Source organism: Scomber japonicus, chromosome 11, assembly GCF_027409825.1.
Source record: "Scomber japonicus isolate fScoJap1 chromosome 11, fScoJap1.pri, whole genome shotgun sequence".
NCBI lineage: Eukaryota > Metazoa > Chordata > Actinopteri > Scombriformes > Scombridae > Scomber > Scomber japonicus.
The window spans coordinates 6,074,513-6,093,348 of record NC_070588.1 but is presented as its reverse complement, the minus strand read 5'-3'; the positions used below and the strand labels follow the sequence as shown (position 1 = coordinate 6,093,348).

General features: G+C 36.8%; 4 protein-coding genes across 4 annotated transcripts in view; 2 read left to right on the top strand and 2 right to left on the bottom strand.

Moving 5' to 3' along the window:
- Nucleotides 1–18,836, bottom strand: part of slc40a1 (solute carrier family 40 member 1) — a 59,361-nt gene that overhangs the window by 15,996 nt on the left and 24,529 nt on the right. The window lies entirely within an intron of this gene.
- On the top strand, nt 8,170–10,138 carry LOC128368004 (ASNSD1 upstream open reading frame protein-like). The gene is made up of 4 exons (XM_053328718.1): nt 8,170–8,290; nt 9,112–9,165; nt 9,649–9,724; nt 10,033–10,138. The coding sequence occupies exons 1-4, from the start codon at nt 8,222–8,224 to the stop codon at nt 10,071–10,073; spliced, it is 240 nt and encodes a 79-aa protein (XP_053184693.1). The 5' UTR covers nt 8,170–8,221; the 3' UTR covers nt 10,074–10,138.
- Nucleotides 10,085–14,079, top strand: asnsd1 (asparagine synthetase domain containing 1). Its single transcript, XM_053328704.1, has 3 exons — nt 10,085–11,518; nt 12,256–12,437; nt 13,782–14,079. Exons 1-3 carry the CDS (start codon nt 10,085–10,087, stop codon nt 14,026–14,028), a joined length of 1,863 nt encoding a protein of 620 aa, XP_053184679.1. The 3' UTR covers nt 14,029–14,079.
- On the bottom strand, nt 14,114–18,420 carry zgc:136439 (uncharacterized protein LOC678627 homolog). The gene is made up of 8 exons (XM_053328715.1): nt 18,132–18,420; nt 17,248–17,337; nt 17,043–17,122; nt 16,295–16,410; nt 15,744–15,841; nt 15,382–15,450; nt 14,725–14,783; nt 14,114–14,534 (listed from the first exon to the last, which is right to left on the bottom strand). Exons 1-8 carry the CDS (start codon nt 18,321–18,323, stop codon nt 14,414–14,416), a joined length of 825 nt encoding a protein of 274 aa, XP_053184690.1. The 5' UTR covers nt 18,324–18,420; the 3' UTR covers nt 14,114–14,413.

Sequence of the window (18,836 nt, the reverse complement as noted above, 5' to 3'; positions counted from 1 at the left end):
GTTTTTCCTGCTTGAAGTTGCGACATGAGCTTCTTCATTCATACGTTGTGTCACATTCAATTCATCTACTAAACCAGCCTGCACAAGCACGGCTGCACATACCTTTAAACTGAACTCAGCACGCTGTTATTTACCACAGAGTTATCAGATTATCATTGCTTCTGTGGTTTTTCATGGTCATTTTTTAAAACATTCTTTAACAAAGAGGTAATATAATGTGAATCCTGACTTTTAACCCTTTACCTGCTGCTCATAGTCTGACTCATAATTAGTCTCTGCACCAGTTTACATTCATAAAGTCTCCATCAAGTCATCAAAAAATGTTTAATTCATCCTTTTATTTGATTAATCTTATGGAAAAAAGACATTCAACATCATTATTTTATGGTCCAGGAGAAAATATTTTATAGAATAAGATGTTTTAATGCTGATTTTTGAATTTTGTTTAATAAATTCATGTCAGTTTTTTTTATTTGCATGTCTAAAAAATGTGTATGAGCTGCACATAAATTGTAAAACATTATGCGTTTTATAGTCCAGGAGAATATTTAAGATGTTTTAATGCTGATTTTTGAATTTTGTTTAATGAATACACGTTAAATTTGCACATTTGCATATGTAAAAATGTGTATCGGCTGCATATAAATTGTAAAATATGATGCATTTTATTTCCATTTTTGCAAACTGTGGGTCACAGTTGGAAAAGTCCAGCTATAAGAAATATGCATATGGTGTTTTTGCAGCTCTTATATGTAACAAATGGGTTAAATTTGACCCTGAATAGTATGTAAGGGTTAAAATGCATTGATGAAAACTCATTCTTTATATTATTATTCTACATAATGTGAAACCTCAATGGAGTTGGTCACTTTTTAGATGCATTGATGAAGTAATATGATGTAAAATAATGCTAAATCTACTTTAACTTTGACTCATTTAAGTATAATTTTGAATGCAAAACTTTAAATCTTTATCTTTTTACCTGTTTTACATTGTAGGTTTTAATGTGCTGCATCTTGTGGCAGCGACCTCTGCGTGGTTTTCATATTACATTCCTGAGATTATGTGTTTAACTTACTTAATCTTGTGCACATTACGTGGACTTTGCAGTGGTCAATCTCCTCTAACTCACAGCCTTTCTCTACTTTCTTAAACTCATCCCTGCACGGCTCTAACAGGCTTAAGTCATCAGTTGTCTAACCCTCCCTGAAAGCACACACATAGATTTTCACAAATACCCAAAACTTTGGCTGAATGCACCAAAAATGACGTGTGCCGAAGTCCTTGGATTCTTTGGGAGAGATTTTTTTTTCTTTTTTTTTTTTTTGCAGTCATGTTGATCCAATAAACGTTCATTATTACATCCAGCGCTGTTGCAACACTCGACCCAGAATCCTGAATCCTGAAGTAAGCAGCCAGTTTTTAAAGGTGTGGTGTTGAAAGTGGGGATTTTTTTTTGCAGCTTTTCGTGCATTTGGGTTGAAATACAAACTTTACTAAATGTTTTTTTTTTACCTAAAAAATGTGGTTGATGCAATGAGGCAATGAATTAAAGTTTTTCTTTCTTCTTCCTTTTATAAATAGTATTGCAAAGCGGTAGAAGTAATGTATAATATATAAATATATTGTATATTTTGGGTTTAATCATTATATTTAATCACTTATATATAATGAATAGGGTGAGTGGGTCAATAATCAATCAATCAAACTTTATCTATATAGCAGCTTTCATAGAGGTTACTGTAGTTCAAAGTGCTTCACAGTTGATTGAAAATTTGACAATAAGACAGAACAAATGACAACATAAAGAAAAGGAATAAAAATAAAGAAGAAAAAAAGCAAAAAAAAAAAAAAAAAAGAAAATTTAGGCCATTGCACAAAAGAGAAGATATGAAAGATAAATAAAGATAAATAAAGTAAAATAAATATAGGATTTTTAAAAAATCAGATGAAATTAAATTAAAAAATAAACAAACAAAAAAATAGATAAATAAATATGATAGAATAAGAGAAAAAGTTTATTAAAAATGTGATTAAAAAGTAGGTTTAAAATAGATTAAAAAGACAAAACAAACCTAAAATGAAATAAAAGAAAGTTTAATAAAAACTAGCCTAAAACTAATTTAAAAAAAGAGATTAAAAGATGAGAAAAACAGATGAATAAAATCAATAAGAAGATAAAGCATAAAACTCCAGGTTGAAATTTTTAAACATTTTTGGATATGCATGCACTCAGAGTTAGAGGAGAAGACTGGCGTCACTTTTCATGTCAGTAGATAAGAATCTGCAGCTAGGAGACCGTTAGCTTAGCTTAGCTTAGCTTAGCATAAACCCTGGATTTATCCACCGGAAACCAAACTAACCAGCGTCTCTAAAGCTCACTAATTAACACGTTATATCTTGTTTTTATAATCCTGTCAAAATCCAGGGTGTGAAAACAACAACATGTCAACACCGGCAGGTTGCCGGGAAACCAGCAGAGACGCCAGGAAAGTTAAGGCGCCAAGATTAGGAAAAAAGGCTTGTCCAAAATCTCTCTCTATCTCTCCCTTATGCACTCATTCACTGCTGCTCCCTGTGTGATAAACACTAAATACTTTACTCAATAGTGAGCAGCAAAAGCAAGATTTACGGACACTAATTAATCATCATCGTCATTTAATGTCGTCACCATCAGCTGCGGAGAAACGTGACCATATTAGGGGATAGTTCAGAAAGTTGTGTACATGATGGGATATTTGAGGCCGAAACAAAGCATTCAGCATTCAGACAATGGGAGAATAGGGAGTTAATTCAGATACATAACACCACAATGTGTCATTTTTACACTTTGATTTTTATTTAAATTGACACAAGTTTGGTTTCAATCTTCTTAACTTTCAGCAAGAAAGCAAATAAACGTATTTTCCAAAATGTTGAACTGCTCCTTTAAGGCCTTTATTAGCTATTTCACTAAATTGGGGCGTTAAACAGTCCATTTTACTAAATAAGTCTCTTCAAGTTAGCACAAACTTCTTACTAATTACTAACTACAATGCACAGAGCAGTGAGTGGGGTAAATATGGGGGGGTTAATGATGACCCACTGTTATCATACTTACCTATAACGAGTTAATCCAGACCTCTATTTAGCTTTTAATGTGACTCTTCAGTAGGTGTTCTAACAGCCATTAACTACTTATAATCATCATTTTTGGGGCTGCAGCCCTTAATGTTTCCTCAACAGTCCCCAAATCTATTAAAAAAGAGAGAGAAGACAATCTGGTTAAAGTCATTTTTTATGAACAGTGTCTTCAACCAGCTGCTGACTGAATCTGAGTGAGTTTATAGGCTAATAATTGTGATTTAGAGTGAAACTGAAGTCTAGTTTATAGTGCTGCGTTAACTCCAAATTTTTTTTAACTACAACCGAAGGGGATATCATTGGTCTGTACGACTTTCACGATAGCCCCTTCAGGCCCTTCAGGAGCCCCCCCCCCTAGTGCTTTGGCCGTGAATTGCATAAGCGTCATCTTTTAACTCTGACGTAGAACTTCGAATGCATCACGATGTCGTCATGGCAACAGCGAACCTCCAGCGTCAGTAGCTAGCCAACTATAAAGGCAGAGTAAAAGTGAGTAAAAGAGTGAAATATAGTTAAAAATGAGTTTAATTTTTATTTTTCCTTTTGATTTAATGCCTTTTTGTTATTAATTTATTTATGTGTGCATTGTTTGCGTTGTTAAGGACCAAAATAAATCACTACTAGGCCTACTAGCTACTATTTATTAGCTATCAGTAGTCGTACAATGCAGTAAAATTAAATTCTCCTCATGTTAAAAATCGGCCCCTGCGATGGACCCTTGAGGCATAAAAACATGTTATTTCTTCTATTTTTTTGGGGTCAGCTTTGCTTATAATGACTGTATTTTATCATGCGGTACTGTGAATGTACACAAAAGACATTCAATATAAAGACCTGGACTTATAAATAATATATTTCTTACTATTTTTACTCATGTAAATAGTTTTGAAAGAAAACCCACACAAAGCATTTCTGGTTTCTGGTTTCTATTGTCTCTGAGCAGCGCACACACAGTCCGACTCATCATCAGCAACACTGACCCTATAACAGGAAACATAAGCATGTATTTTGGGCCAGGTGATGATGACAATAGGCTTTTCTGTCCCTTTGTGAAGTATTCAAGGATCACACAGAGACGCTCGAGGCTCGTTTGAAAGTCTGCTCCACACTGAGCCGGGTTACAAACAGATTATTAGTGGGCAGCTACCTGTCATCTGTGGTGGGAACAAAACCTTGGCTATGTCATTTTGTGGTCATGTGACCCTCTACAGGTAGACGTCTCTCCTCTTTATCGGCAACAACAAGCGGTGTGTGTGTGTGTGTGTGTGTGTGTGTGTGTTTGTGTGTGTGTGTGTGTGTGTGTGTGTGTGTGTGTGTGTTTACTACCAATCTAAATTTGTACTTCCAGGACAAAAATACAAGGATGACTTAGTCTGACACTCACAGGCCGCAGCTAAAGATGGATAGAGGTTGGAGAGGAAAGAGGAGGGAGGGGTGTAAAAAAAAGAAAAAAGAAACTCACCTTAAAAAAAAAGGAGGGGGGGGGGGGGGGGGGTTAGATCCTTGGATTTATTATTACTCTATGTTTCAATGGAGGGGATTTTCGTCTTTTTTGTGCCGTTTCAATAGAGCTGAAAGGTTAGTATCAGGGATAACTGAAGGGTTTGAGGTTTTAGTACCACAACCCCAAAGAAACAATATAATTATCACCTTTAACCATTTTTAGGAACATAACATCGCTGCTGCGGTCTTATTGTACCTGCTGAGACTTTGATACCTGCCTCCTGCTCTCTTTATGTCAACCCAGAGAACAATAAACATTAAAAAGGTCACCGTCCGGCCCTGATGACCCAACGTTTCCAGGGAATAAAAAAAAAAAAAGGGTAAACATCGGACAGCTGTTTGGGTTCAATAACTGGCAGAAGAAAAAACCCACGTGAGACTTTAGACAGGTGTGTTTTCCTGTCAAAGTGCAGGTTCAGAAAAGGTGTTTGACCGTCTGCTGCTCGGAGTCAGATCAACACCTGTGTGTGTGTGTGTGTGTGTGTGTGTGTGTGTGTGTGTGTGTGTGTGTGTGTGTGTGTGTGTGTGTGTGTGTGTGTGTGTGTCATCTGATGGGTCCGAGGTTTGGAGAGTTATTATGTAAAATGTTAAATAAAATAAACATGTGAGAGAGCTCAGAGGGGATAAAATGAGGAGCAGCAGCTGACTGGAGGGGTTTTATTTATTTATTTATTTATTTTGACAGGTTTGAATGCTTCAACTAATCTGAACCGAGGTGTGATTGATTAATTATTTCCTTTTTTTAAAAAATCCTCACTTGACAGAAATATCATTATGCAGAAAAATGAGATTAATGCAATTTGACTTTTCCTCCAGCGCCACCAAGAGGTCGACTTTTATTGTTTTTTTTAATAGAGAAATAAAGAAAAATCAATAATTATTAGACAGATGATGCCCAGATGATGAATCTCAGTGACTTTGGAGAACTTTTGACTTTATGTTTGACACCAGCAGCAGTTTAATGTAATTTTAACTTATCCAGTGAAACATCTAAAGCTGCAATTAATTAAATAATTAATGAATTAATCAATTTATTTGTCCTCAAGTGGCAGTTTGTTGTTCAGCAGTGTAACACATGATTAAAACAACATAACAATTCAAAAAATGAAAGCAGAGTACATGAATTCAAACAACTTGAAATTAATGGTTTTAATATAAATCTATAAATAATGTCAATTTTTGTGGTATCTAGATTTTGGGTCCTGTTTTAGTAACTTTTCCTCTCTGAGTTAAGTGAGATGGTTTAAAGGATAATTAGTCGCTATAAGTATTAAATTAATCAACCAATTCATCATTTTGGGGTAATTTTAAGATGAAAAAGGCTAAATTGTCTGTTTCCAGCTTCTTAAAAGTTCATATTTCCTGGTTTCTTTATTCCTCTGACAGTGCAGAAACTTGATCATGTCTCTTTGTTCTGTCCTTTGAAGTATTTAATAATAACTTTAATAACTTAATACCAACTTTATGTGTATAGCAGCTTTCAAAAACACTAAATCAATTTGAGCCTCATGTTGACTGAACTGAAGAGAGATTCACACGTCCAAGTCAACACCCGCCCTTCATCCACATAATCCTCTGGGAGCGACTCCTCCGACTCCTAAAATAAAAAACACACAGTCACGGTGAGAAGGCATAAAAAAAAAAAAAAAAGAAAACCTCCCAGAAACCCAGAATATAGATGAGGTAACTGGTTTCTGGAGTACATAAATACCTGAGCTAGTCTCTGTTATAGTTCAAATCACTATCACATGAGTTTATTTCCACATGTTGCTGCTGTTGCTGTTTCCACTGAGGACATAAAGGGTTCAGGGGTTAGGGTCAGATGATGAGATTTAAAAAAAAAAAAAGGAAATAATTTGTATAGTGTGATTTAAAACCTCGTGTAGTGATAGAGGAATCACAAGGGACACAAATATGGAAACTTAGAGTCAGTTCAAGGTGCCTGAAAGTCTGAAAGTTCACTAACTTCCACTTTATCTGAGTATTTCCATCTGATGATACTTTAAACTTCTACTCCACTACATTTATTTAACAGCTTTAGTTACTTTTACAGATGAAGATTTGACACAATGTGATAATATAACAAGCTTTTAAGTACAACACATAGTTAAAGATGAAACCAGTGTGTAGTCAGAGTCACATTTCAGATGTCTATGAGTTGTTAACAGCTTCACCAAATAGTGATTTTTCTCTCTAAACTTCTCACATGGTTTCATTTCAATAAATGTTCAAATGATCCAATATTTCAGCAAAAATCAAAGGTTAGAGAAAAAGTCAAAAAACTGAAAACACATCTGTGTATCAGAACTTAGTTTTTTCTTCTTTCCTCTCCCATTAATCATCTCACCACTCCTCACATTTATCTGCTGACCCTTTGGAGGGGCCCCACCCCTAGGTTGGGAACCACTGGACTAAACTAGCTAACTGTATATAAAGTAGCGTAAACTAGCTAACTGTATATAAAGTAGTGTAAACTAGCTAACTGTATATAAAGTAGTATAAACTAGCTAACTGTATATAAAGTAGTGTAAACTAGCTAACTGTATATAAAGTATTAATCAATCAATCAATCTTTATTTGTATAGCGCCAAATCACAACAGTTATCTCAAGGCACTTTACACATAGAGCAGGTCTAAACTGAACTCTTCAGGTTTTAACTTTAAAGAGACCCAACATTCCCACATGAGCAACAGTGGCAAGAAAAAACTCCCTTTTAACAGGAAGAACCCTCAGAACCAGACTCAGAGTGGGCGGCCATCTGCCTCGACCGGTTGGGGATGAGAGGAGAGAAAGGAAGGAGAGGAGAGAGAAGCACCATGAAAATCAACAATGAAGCTAGAAGGTCCGGGACTGGAATCTGTCATCCGGACGTCTCCAGGCCCAGATTACCTGTGAGACCAGAAAGCACAGACAACTCCGGAGAAGAAGTTTAGGTTATTGAATGCATTAATAGACCATGAATGTTAATGGATATAGATGGATGGATAGAGAGAGAGAGGGAGGAGGAGAGAGGAGCTCAGTGCATCATGGGAGTCCCCCGGCAGTCTAAGCCTATAGCAGCATAAGCTAACAGAACTCTAAGAGCCCTAACTAGAAGCTTTATCAAAAAGGAAAGTTTTAAGCCTACTCTTAAATGTAGAGAGGGTGTCTGCTCCCTGGACCAAATCTGGAAGATGGTTCCACAGGAGAGGAGCCTGATAGCTGAAGGCTCTGCCTCCTATTCTACTTGTGTAAACTAGCTCCACCTCCAGCAGCTACAACAGTAACATGCTGCTCTCTTCACTATTAATAATCTAATGATGTCATATATAATAATATATCACTACTTTTACTGTAATACTGCATACTACATCACTCATAATACTGCAGTACTTTTACTGTAATACTGCATACTACATCACTACTGCAGTACTTTTACTGTAATAATAGTAATACCCCTCCTCTCCTTTAGGGGGCAGTAGAGTAAACATCGGGCAGGTTTAGTGACCTGGAAATGGTTTTACAGCCTCATGCGTCTCACAGTTGAAGTAAAGCAGCTTCAACAACATTAATAAAAACTCTGAATTGTTTCTTTCTGGGTTTATTTTGTTCAGCATGTCTTCAAAAAGCAACGAGGATAACTTAGAGGGACAGTCTGCAGTGAAGGAGGAGCTCAACAGAAAGGTAAAGAAATACTAATATCAGCTGGTAGAGTTCACTAGTTTTACTCTGTCAGCTGTTTTATGTACAATAATGTTAAATATGTAAATATACTGATTCTGATAGCAGCATTTCTTTTATTATCTGTGTCTATTTTTAATAAGGAAAAGAAAGAAAACGCAGCTAATGTTAAAGTCACACACACATACATACATAAACACACGTATATCAGATTATAAATCACCTTTTAGAGACATTTTATAGACTTATATTCATTTTCTGGAGACTTAATTTACCCCAAAACTCAACTGTTCCCCACTGGTTTCATCTTTAACTATGTGTTGTATTATAAAAGCTTGTTATATTATAAATTGTGTGAACTCAAGTAATTAAAGCTGTTAAATAAATGTAGTGGAGTAGAAAGTACAATATTTCCCCTTTTTGAATTGTAGTATAAAGTATAAAGTTGCATCTGATGGAAATACTACAGTAAAGTAAAAGTATCTTAAAATTACACTGAGGTAAATGCATTTACAATCATCTGAAAAAACAATGAATACATATTAATCTTAAATTAATATTAATCTTAATTAACATTTAAATATTGAATATTGTGCAAAATGTTTTCCAATCAGGATCTTCTGAGCAGAATACACTGGAAAAAATATGAGATATAATAATAATTGAAATTGCACTCATTAAATAAAAAAATAGACATCTCAGGCTGTTCATGTGTTTTGTAAATAAATGGTTTATAATATGTATTGTGTGTATATATATATTATATAGTATTTATAGGTTAATATGCAATGGTTTTGACACTCCTGCTGTTTTATAACTTTCAGATCAAAGAGCAGAAAGTTGTTGTGGACGAACTCTCCAACCTGAAGAAGAACAGAGTGAGTTAAAGCCATTTTAAGTCTATTTATTTACATATATATATATAATGCTCTACTGTGTTTATTATTGAGGTCATAGTCGGTAGTGGTGTACTGGAGTACATTGTTGTGTTTTATGTAGTTATTGTATAGCACTTTGCAATGTTTGTTTTGCTAAGTGCTATTCTAACAAACTTTAGTACGATTCATTATTGCCCACTTGTGTTAATGGGGTGGACAACATATTATGAAAAAGAAAAGAAAAGAAATGAAATGAAAAGCAGAATGTACAGCCCAGTTGTTGGATTGCATTATATTATACAGGTGCTCTTAATAAAGTGCTCAATGACTGTATATTAATATTATAAATGGAGATAATGTTCATTTTATGGAGCTGCATGATGCATATGTGAACTATGAGTAGCAAATATTTATTATATATTCTAGGGTTGTGTACTTTTTTTGTGCATTAATGTACATTTTGTGTTTATTTTTTTGTTACAGAAAGTTTACATCCAGCAGAGGAACAGCAACATTTTCTTCCTGGCAGACAGAAGTCAGACGTTGGGTTCATGCAAAAGTGAGTTTGGGAGCTGAAACCTGAATCTCCACTCTCTGTATCACTGTTCTGTACCTCACTGGTTTACCTCACTAATCACAATGTTTACTGGATATGTTATCTATCTATCTATCTATCTATCTATCTATCTATCTATCTATCTATCTATCTATCCCCCTACCTACCTACCTATCTATCTATCCAAAATTAAAGGATGAGGCTGTGATTTCAACTGTGAAGCACATTGAACTTTATTAACTTGTATAAAAGCTGTTGTATAAATAAAGTTTGATTGATTATAACTGAAGTTCTTCTCTGTCTTTCTTCAGAGGAACTGGACAACATGAAAAAGGAGCTTCAGGACATTTAAAAGCTTGAACGATGTGCGGCATCTTCTGTCTGCTGAGTCTGTCGGCGGCTCCGTCTAAACACGACCCAATTGTTCACGAACATTTAAAAAGACGAGGGCCCGACTCCAGCAGAGATGTCACCGTTCAGGGTCCAAACTCTCTCTGTCGGTGTTTATTCTCTGCTCACGTCCTTCACATGAGAGGCCGTCTCACCCAGCAGCCGCTCCAGGACGGACTCGGGAACCTGCTGGCGTGGAACGGGGAAGTTTTCGGAGGTCTTCCTTTGACGCTTGACGAAAACGACACCTCCGTTGTTTCGGAGCGGCTCTCTTCTTGTAATGACCCCTCAGATGTTTTATCAGTCCTCTCCTCTTTACGAGGGCCGTGGGCGTTCGTCTACTACCAGAAGGATGGAGACTTCCTCTGGTTCGGCAGGGACTTCTTCGGCCGGCGGAGTTTATTGTGGAGATTTGACGCAGAAGTCGACGCTTTGACTTTGACTTCTGTTGCGGCTCAGACGACTGAAGATGTTAGCTCTCCGTGGCAGGAAGTCCCAGCAGCTGGCGTTTTCAGGATCGATCTGAAAGCTTTTACTGAAACAGGATCTTTGACTTTTGAGGTTTATCCGTGGGCTCACACAGGAGATGATGTCATATCTACCTGCAGTGAAACATCAGTCCCGATCGGCTGCACTGCTGTCATCAACCAATCGGGTCTTTTTCTCACTTCGCCCGTCTCCCGTCTTAACACGACCCTCCCAAAATCGACAAATGAGGCAGACACTTGCTCAAACTCACATTTATCTGTTGAAGATTTGCAGCAGCTGCTAGACGGGAAAGAGAAAGACGATGAAGTGAGCGCTCTCATCGATGTTCTGAGCGAGGCGGTGAGGCGGAGGGTTCAGTTTCTACCTTTTAGGGAAGAAGAAGAAGAAGACCGGCCTCCGACTCCTGAGCGAGTGACTGTTGCCGTGCTTTTCTCAGGAGGCATCGATTCGATGATCCTAGCCGCTCTAGCTGACCGTCACATTCCTGCTCACCAGCCGATAGATCTCCTCAATGTAGCGTTTAAACTTCAGGAGCCGAAGACGCAGAAAGAATCCGTTAAGAAACCCAAAAAGCACAAAAATAAATCCTCAAATTCAAACATAAACAAAGCAACAGACTCGAAAACGTTCAACCCCTTCGACGTTCCCGATAGAATAACCGGGAAAGCCGGGCTCAAAGAGTTAAGAGACTTGAATCCTGACAGGAAGTGGAACTTTGTGGAGGTTAACGTGACGCAGGAGGAGCTGCAGAAAATGAGGCGGGAGCGAGTTTGTCACTTGGTTCACCCGCTGGAGACGGTGCTTGACGACAGCATCGGGTGTGCTGTGTGGTTCGCAGCGAGAGGGACGGGCGTCATCACGAAGGAAGAGGAGGAGGAGGAGGAAGAGGAAGAGAGGAGCTTCACATCGACAGCGAAGGTGAAGCACAAATATCAGATTTTGAGCTTCATTCAACACTTACATCCTGCTCATATTCGGACTTATAATTACACCAAGTCACTTTAATAAATACTGATCCCCCATCAGTTATTAATAAATGTTTGATTAATGGATAACAGGTTAACGTTTTGCAGAATAAGAAGAATACAACGTTTTTGAATTGAATGCTGATTTTTTAAAATCTTTTTTTAAATAAAAACAGGTTAAATTTGTACTTTTCTATATAAGAATGTGTATCAGCTGCATAAAAATGTATATTTGGAGTCACATTAGGAAACATCCAGCTAAGATAAATGTGTATATGGTGTTTTTACTGTTAGGGTTAACTTTCTTTCTTTCTTTCTTTCTTTCTCTATTGCTCTATTTCTCTTTTTCTCACTTTTTCTTTTTCTTTCTTTCTTTCTCTCTTTCTTACTCTATTTCATTCATCTTTTTCTATCTTTCTTTTTTCCTTTCTTTCACTGCTGTGTTCACAACAGCTGACTTCAGATCAGTTACTCTCTCTCTCTCTCTCTCTCTCTCTCTCTCTCTCTCTCTCTCTCTCTCTCTCTCTCTCTCTCTCTCTCTCCCTCTCTCCTCTTTCTAAAAAGACTGTAAATGTGTCAGATATAATTTGATATGACTAACTCAGACTGCTGAAGCTGAATATAAGCTTCACAGATGAACTTTTAAGATGCTTCTCAGCTCTAACAGTCTCTCTTATTTAACTCCTGCAGGTTATTTTGACGGGAATCGGAGCGGACGAGCAGCTGGCCGGTTACTCCAGACACAGAGTTCGCTTTAAGACATCTGGACACGAAGGACTGATCCAGGAGCTGGTCATGGAGCTGGGCCGGATCTCCTCCAGGAACCTCGGCAGAGATGACCGAGTGATAGGCGACCACGGGAAGGAAGCCCGGTGGGTGTGGTGCTTGAGGGTCAAGGGTCATTTAAAATGTCTTGAATGTGTTTATATCCATCAGAAGTCAACAGAGACAGCAGTGGTGACTTGAAACTGTTTATTTAGTAATAAAACATGACAGATGTTAGGTATTTTAAATAATTAAAACAGGGGAAATCAACAATACCAGTAAAACCATTGCATAATAATGTCAAATAGTATGAGATAGGATTTAAACTCACTTTAAATGTTGAGACTTAAAGATTCCCTCCAGACATTAAAAGAAAAGTTGAACCTCGTTAAAAAGAAAAATCTAAATATTAAAAGACTCATAATCTTTGATTGGGTCAATTGGTGCAACCAGTATTTATTTGATAAATTCTGATTATATACAGGAAAATAAATGTGAACTAAAATATGGAATAATTATAATCCACTTTTAGCAAAGCAACAGTATTTTACATCATTTGTCACAAATTTTAAAAAATGTTGTTTTTAGGATATGTCTCGCTCAATATTGACAAAATGTTTTAAAATTTGAATGTAGAAATACTTTACATTCAATTACAATACTTTTTATTTAGTGTTTTAAAATTAAGTAATTATTAGTATAAGTCCAATTAAATACACTGTAGGTGGATAAAATATTTAATATTTATCGTTCTTTTGTGGTTACACCATTTGACATTTTCAGGAGCATTCAGTCTTACTTTTGGTTTAAATGATGCAAATGTCATTTCAAATGATATAAAACCAACAAAAATACAAAATTTAAACAAACCTGATGCTGCTTTTAAGACAATTTTTAAAATATATTTATTTTATTTTACTTATTTATTACTGACCTGAATATGAAATGTTTAACTGTTACACATACAGTAAGCTCTGGAGGCTTCAGATTTTTACATCACATTTGTTTAAGCTGCATTTTTAAACCAGGATTATCCTTCAAAACTAGTTGTGACGTCACAAATCCTGCTTACAGTTACACGATTTAAACAATTTTAAAGATTTAAGGCACCAAACGGCATTCAAAGTGTCAAAATGTGAAACTCTGTGAAGCTCAAACATTAAACTGAAGGACCAAAGAAGAAAAGACACATTTTCTAGAGTGGAAGAAATCTCATTTATAAAGTAAATATGATTCACATCAGCATCAGCAGCATTTATTAAAAAACATCTTCATCCTATTAATCTCTGATCAGGACTGTGGAGACATGCTCAGACTCTTCTTCATGATTCTTCTGGATCATACAAACAGTTGACTGCTGAATATTTAGGAGTAATCAGGATGTTTGTGCATGTTAAAAAAAGAGACCTCCATTGTTCAGAGTTCAGCATGTATCTCTCTCGTATCTGCAGGTTTCCGTACTTGGACGAGGACGTGGTGAACTACTTGAACGCTTTGCCCGTGTGGGAGAAAGCCGACCTGTCGCTGCCTCGAGGCGTCGGAGAGAAACTCCTCCTCAGACTAGCGGCTAAGCGGCTCGGCCTCGGACCGTCCGCCGTGCTGCCCAAGAGAGCCATGCAGTTCGGCTCCCGCATCGCAAAGATGGAGGATGGACACGAAAAGGCATCAGATAAATGCTCCAGACTCCTCACTGGGTAGACTGGGATCACTGGTTTTAATTAACCCTCCTGTTGTCCTCGAGTCAAGGGAGGAAGGGAGGGAGAAAGAAAGGAGGAAAGGAGGCAGGAGGGAAGGGAGGAAGACGGAAGGGAAGGGGGCAGGATAGGAAGGAAGGGAGGGAGAAAGAAGGAAGGAAAGGAGGCAGGAAAGAAGGAAAGGAGGGAGGACGGACGAAAGGAAAGGTGGAAGGTGGGGAGGAAAGAAGGAACAGTCAAAACAGACGGGGTCAATTTGACCCGGGAGGACGACACAAAGGCTAAAAGGAATGAATTATTTTTAAAAAGTCCATTAAAGTTCATGTTTTGGATGATTTTTTTAAACGTTTTGCATCATAAAAATAAAGTTTTTGTCCATCTTGATTCCTCTACATCATGTACGAGTCCACGTGTTGCAGTTTCTCTTTGAAGTAAAGGTCACACTCGGTGTAAGAGGGCAGGTTTCCAACGTCAAAGCGACCGGAGATCTGATGCACGTGAACTGGTTTCCTGCAAAAAAAAAACAAATATTAATTTATAAAGAAATGCAGATGTAATGATTTTAAATATGTGATAGTTTTAGATGAGTATCAAAGTAAATTTAGAGACAGATACTGGAATTATAATCACAGTTTTTGTCTTATAAAAAGTAGGATTAATGATTATTCTGAGTATAAAACGTTAACTCAGCAGACGTTACCTTGGTATGAGCCAAGACACAAAGTTTCCCGGAGCGTCTTTCTCTTCAATAGGAGCTTCCTGTTTGATGAAAACATTAGTTACATATTTAAATTATAAAGTAATGGCGCTTTTCCACTACACAGTTCCTTCCAACACTACTCGACTCGACTCCCATTACAAAAGGTTCCTACTCAACGTGAGCGGGGTCGTCATAGCAACGCTCAGCGAAACTGCCGTGACTTCGTTTTATATGCGACATAAACAATTGAGGCCATGGAGGTGATGGTGTACTTGCTGCTGTATGTGGCTTTCTGTCACACACAAAGCAACTAAATTGAACCATATGGCTGTTTCGCTGTTGCCGGTATTTAAAAATGCCGGGTTTGATTCTTGTGTGGGAGGGCTCATGAGTCTTTGAGTGACAACTATTCTGACCAATCAGCGGCCGGCAGTCTGTTGACGTCACATTTAGTATTGGCTCGGCTGGCTTGGAACCTCAGCAGAGCAGGTACTAAAAAAGTACCAGGTACCAGGTACTATCCCTAGTGGAAACACAAAAAAACCCTGAGTCGAGTCGAGCCGTGCTGGAACTGTGTAGTGGAAAAGCGCCATTAGTTAAATTATAAAGTATATTTTAACTCCTGTTTATGTGGCAGCTCTGGTTTTTATGTTTTACCTTCTTTTCCTCGAGGAAAGTTTGCAGAAGAGGAAGACTGTTCTTAGAAAACACGTAGAAACAAGGACACTGAAATAAAAAGAAACATAAAACAACAGGAAATGATTAATTAGTGCTGTCTGATTAAAGAGATTTACAGCTGCAACTATCAATCAATCCATCAATCCATCCTCACAGTCACTGTTTCATTTTAAAATCTGAAACACAATAAATATATTAGCTGTAAAGCTTTCTGCACTGTGGGGACAAAATCCTTTTATTCACCCTTCTTCCACCAAGACTTACTAAATATATATCTTATGTGTCTTATGTGAAAAGTTTCAAATTACTGACAGGCTTTATAAAGTGTGTAGCGAACTTACGGCTCTTCTGCTTGTCGTCTCAGTCGGTCGAGGTTTCTCCTTCATACAGATCACCCGAAGATCTTCGTCTACCTCCAAGATCCCATATTTATGAGTTTCTGAACAAGTAAAAACACGATAAACAAAACAAACTGTGAGCATGAGGAAGGTTTAGTGTTTTAATGTGATTATCTCAGGTGAGACACATTGAGTCTTTTATGAAGCTGAACAGTCAGTGATGTTGGAGCCTGAGTACTGAGGCTGTGACTAATGATTATTCTCTCTATTAATTAATTAATTAATTAGTATTTTGTGTATAAAACGACAGAAACTTGTCATAATCTTCTCAAACTCAAGATGATGTCTCCATTTCTGTTGTTTTATTCAACCAGCAGCCAAAAAAACTTGAAAATATTCAGTTTACTATCAAATAAAACAGCAAACACTCAAAGATGAGAAGCTGGAAACAGGAAATGCTTGATTTTCAAAATAATTGATTATTTTTCTCTTTAATGAATGAATGAATGACTGATTGAAGGTCTGGTTCTGAGCATGCAAACACAAACACTCACCATTGTCTCTGCACTGATACGACAGCAGCAGACAGTTTTCTTCACACTTCGTCTGCAGGTCATAAAATCTGTCTTTCACTTCACTGAGGCTGAAATCTTCTTTGAACAGAGTGTCGCTGCAGATGAATGAATAAATAAAAGCATGAATTATTATTTTAATTATTGTCTCACACTGCAACATTAAAACACTCAACATGGTATTAAATGACACACAGTGATAAGATACATAAATAACTTCTCAGATTATATTTCCAATTATTTTTAGTGTTAAACTCATTTTTGAAGTTGAAGTTTTCGGTGTATTTCTAATTGCTTTAGCTCATTTTTCTTCAAATAGATGAAACATAAAATCTTCAATTAACCCAATATTAACTTTTTTATACTTCCTCACATCCTGCCTCTTAAATCATGTGTGCATAAACTCTGCCAGGTTTTCATACAATCATTTAAAGTCATTTTTCAAGCAAAAAAAGCCCAAAATCTGCTCGTTTAAAGCTATAAAATGTGAGATTTTGTCGCTTTTCTTGATCATAAATTACTGTGAATTTAATATTTGGGCAAATTAAGAGGTTTAATGACATGATTGTGGTGTACGATATTTAGGTTATGAGTGTTTTTCACAGTTTTATCGACAAAATTGAGAAATAATTATCAGCAGATTTATTGATAGTAAAAATAATTAGTTGTAGGCTTTCCATCCCATCTCTCTCCTGTCACAGTATCAATACCATAAGTTGAGTAAACTCACCCTCCAATAACTATGACGTGGTCCTTGATCTCAAAGTGCTTCACTGCGAGCTGCAGGCAAGCCACAGCGCCAAGACGCTCCTGCAGGGACGAGAATATTAACATCAGCTGCATTTAAAGGTTTAATCAACACAAAACTATTATGAACTGAAATACTCCAGAAGGAAACAAAGAAAACAGGAAATGTATTTGTATATGTTATTTACATCGTTGCTTCTCGTCTGATCGCTGAGAATCTTCACATTTGAGAAATGTGCTGCCCACTCCTCAAACGCTGTCTGGTAGAGAGCGTTGGTCTGAGATCAAAAGAAACATAATGATTCATTTATTCTCAGTTCATGTTAGACATCAAGAAAGATCTGGAAACATTTGAGAAATTAGCTGCAAAAATATATCTATAAAATATATGTATCATATTTATACACACATTAAACTGTCTGCTTTATGTTCAACTCAAGAATGATGCAAACCTCCATCAGCAAAGTAACGAGTAACTAATGTGGTGGAGTAAAGTACTTCAAAGTTGTTTTTACTATAAACAATGTAACAAATGTAATTCACTATATTTTCCATTACTCACCATACTGCAGTAGTGGAAGAAGTATTCAGTAAGTAAAAGTACCAATACATCAGTGTGAAAATACTACATTACAAGTAAAAGTACTGCATGAAAAAAATCCTACTTCAGTAAAAGTACTGCAGTATTATGAGTGATGTAGTATGCAGTATTACAGTAAAAGTACTGCAGTATTACGAGTGATGTAGTATGCAGTATTACAGTAAAAGTACTGCAGTATTACGAGTGATGTAGTATGCAGTATTACAGTAAAAGTACTGCAGTATTACGAGTGATGTAGTATGCAGTATTACAGTAAAAGTACTGCAGTATTATGAGTGAGGTAGTATGCAGTATTACAGTAAAAGTACTGCAGTATTATGAGTGATGTAGTATGCAGTATTACAGTAAAAGTACTGCAGTATAATGAGTGATGTAGTTAAAGTATTGCAGTATTATCTCAAACTTATACTCCCTTATATTACTTAATTAAATATACTTTCTACCTCTCACTACACTGACTGGACTACTCACCACCACATAGATCTTGTGCACAGAGCCGGACCGGGTCAGAGCTTGCACCCAGTGTGAGATCAGCTGGCAGCTTCCGACCGGCAGCAGCGGCTTGGCGACGCCGACCAGGTGAGCGAATCTCCCGCTGCGATCCTCCAGCACGTCCCGCTGTAGCCTGGTGCCATAACCAGCAGCCAGGATCACTGCTATCATTATAAACTCAGAGGGTTTTATTACTACTACCAACTAGAAACACAGAGGTAAAGGTAAAAGTTTCTACCAGCAGGAGACACGTTACAAGAGAAGCAAAGGGCAGGTTAGGAAATGTTAGTTTGGTGTATTCTCGCGAGATCTGGCATACAAGTCAGTAGGAAAAAAAAGTTTGATATCGCGAGATCGAGCTTCGAACTAACAGAGCTTCCGGGAGCACTTTTTGTTATTGAAAAAAAAAATGTACAAAATAAAAGCAGAAATAAATAATTAAAAAGAAATAAATTAAAAATAAAATAAATAAAAATTGAAGACATAAATTGGAAAAGAGATTTGCTTTGGCCTTATAAATACTGTATTACAAACAAAGCCAAAGAAATACACTCAATCCTACATCAAATTTAACCCTAAATCTAAAATAAAAAGTACATGAATATTGAGGTCTCTTGTAGCTTTTGTAAAAGATAGATAGATAGATAAAAAATACAGAAACGATCTCACACGTTTTTTGAATGT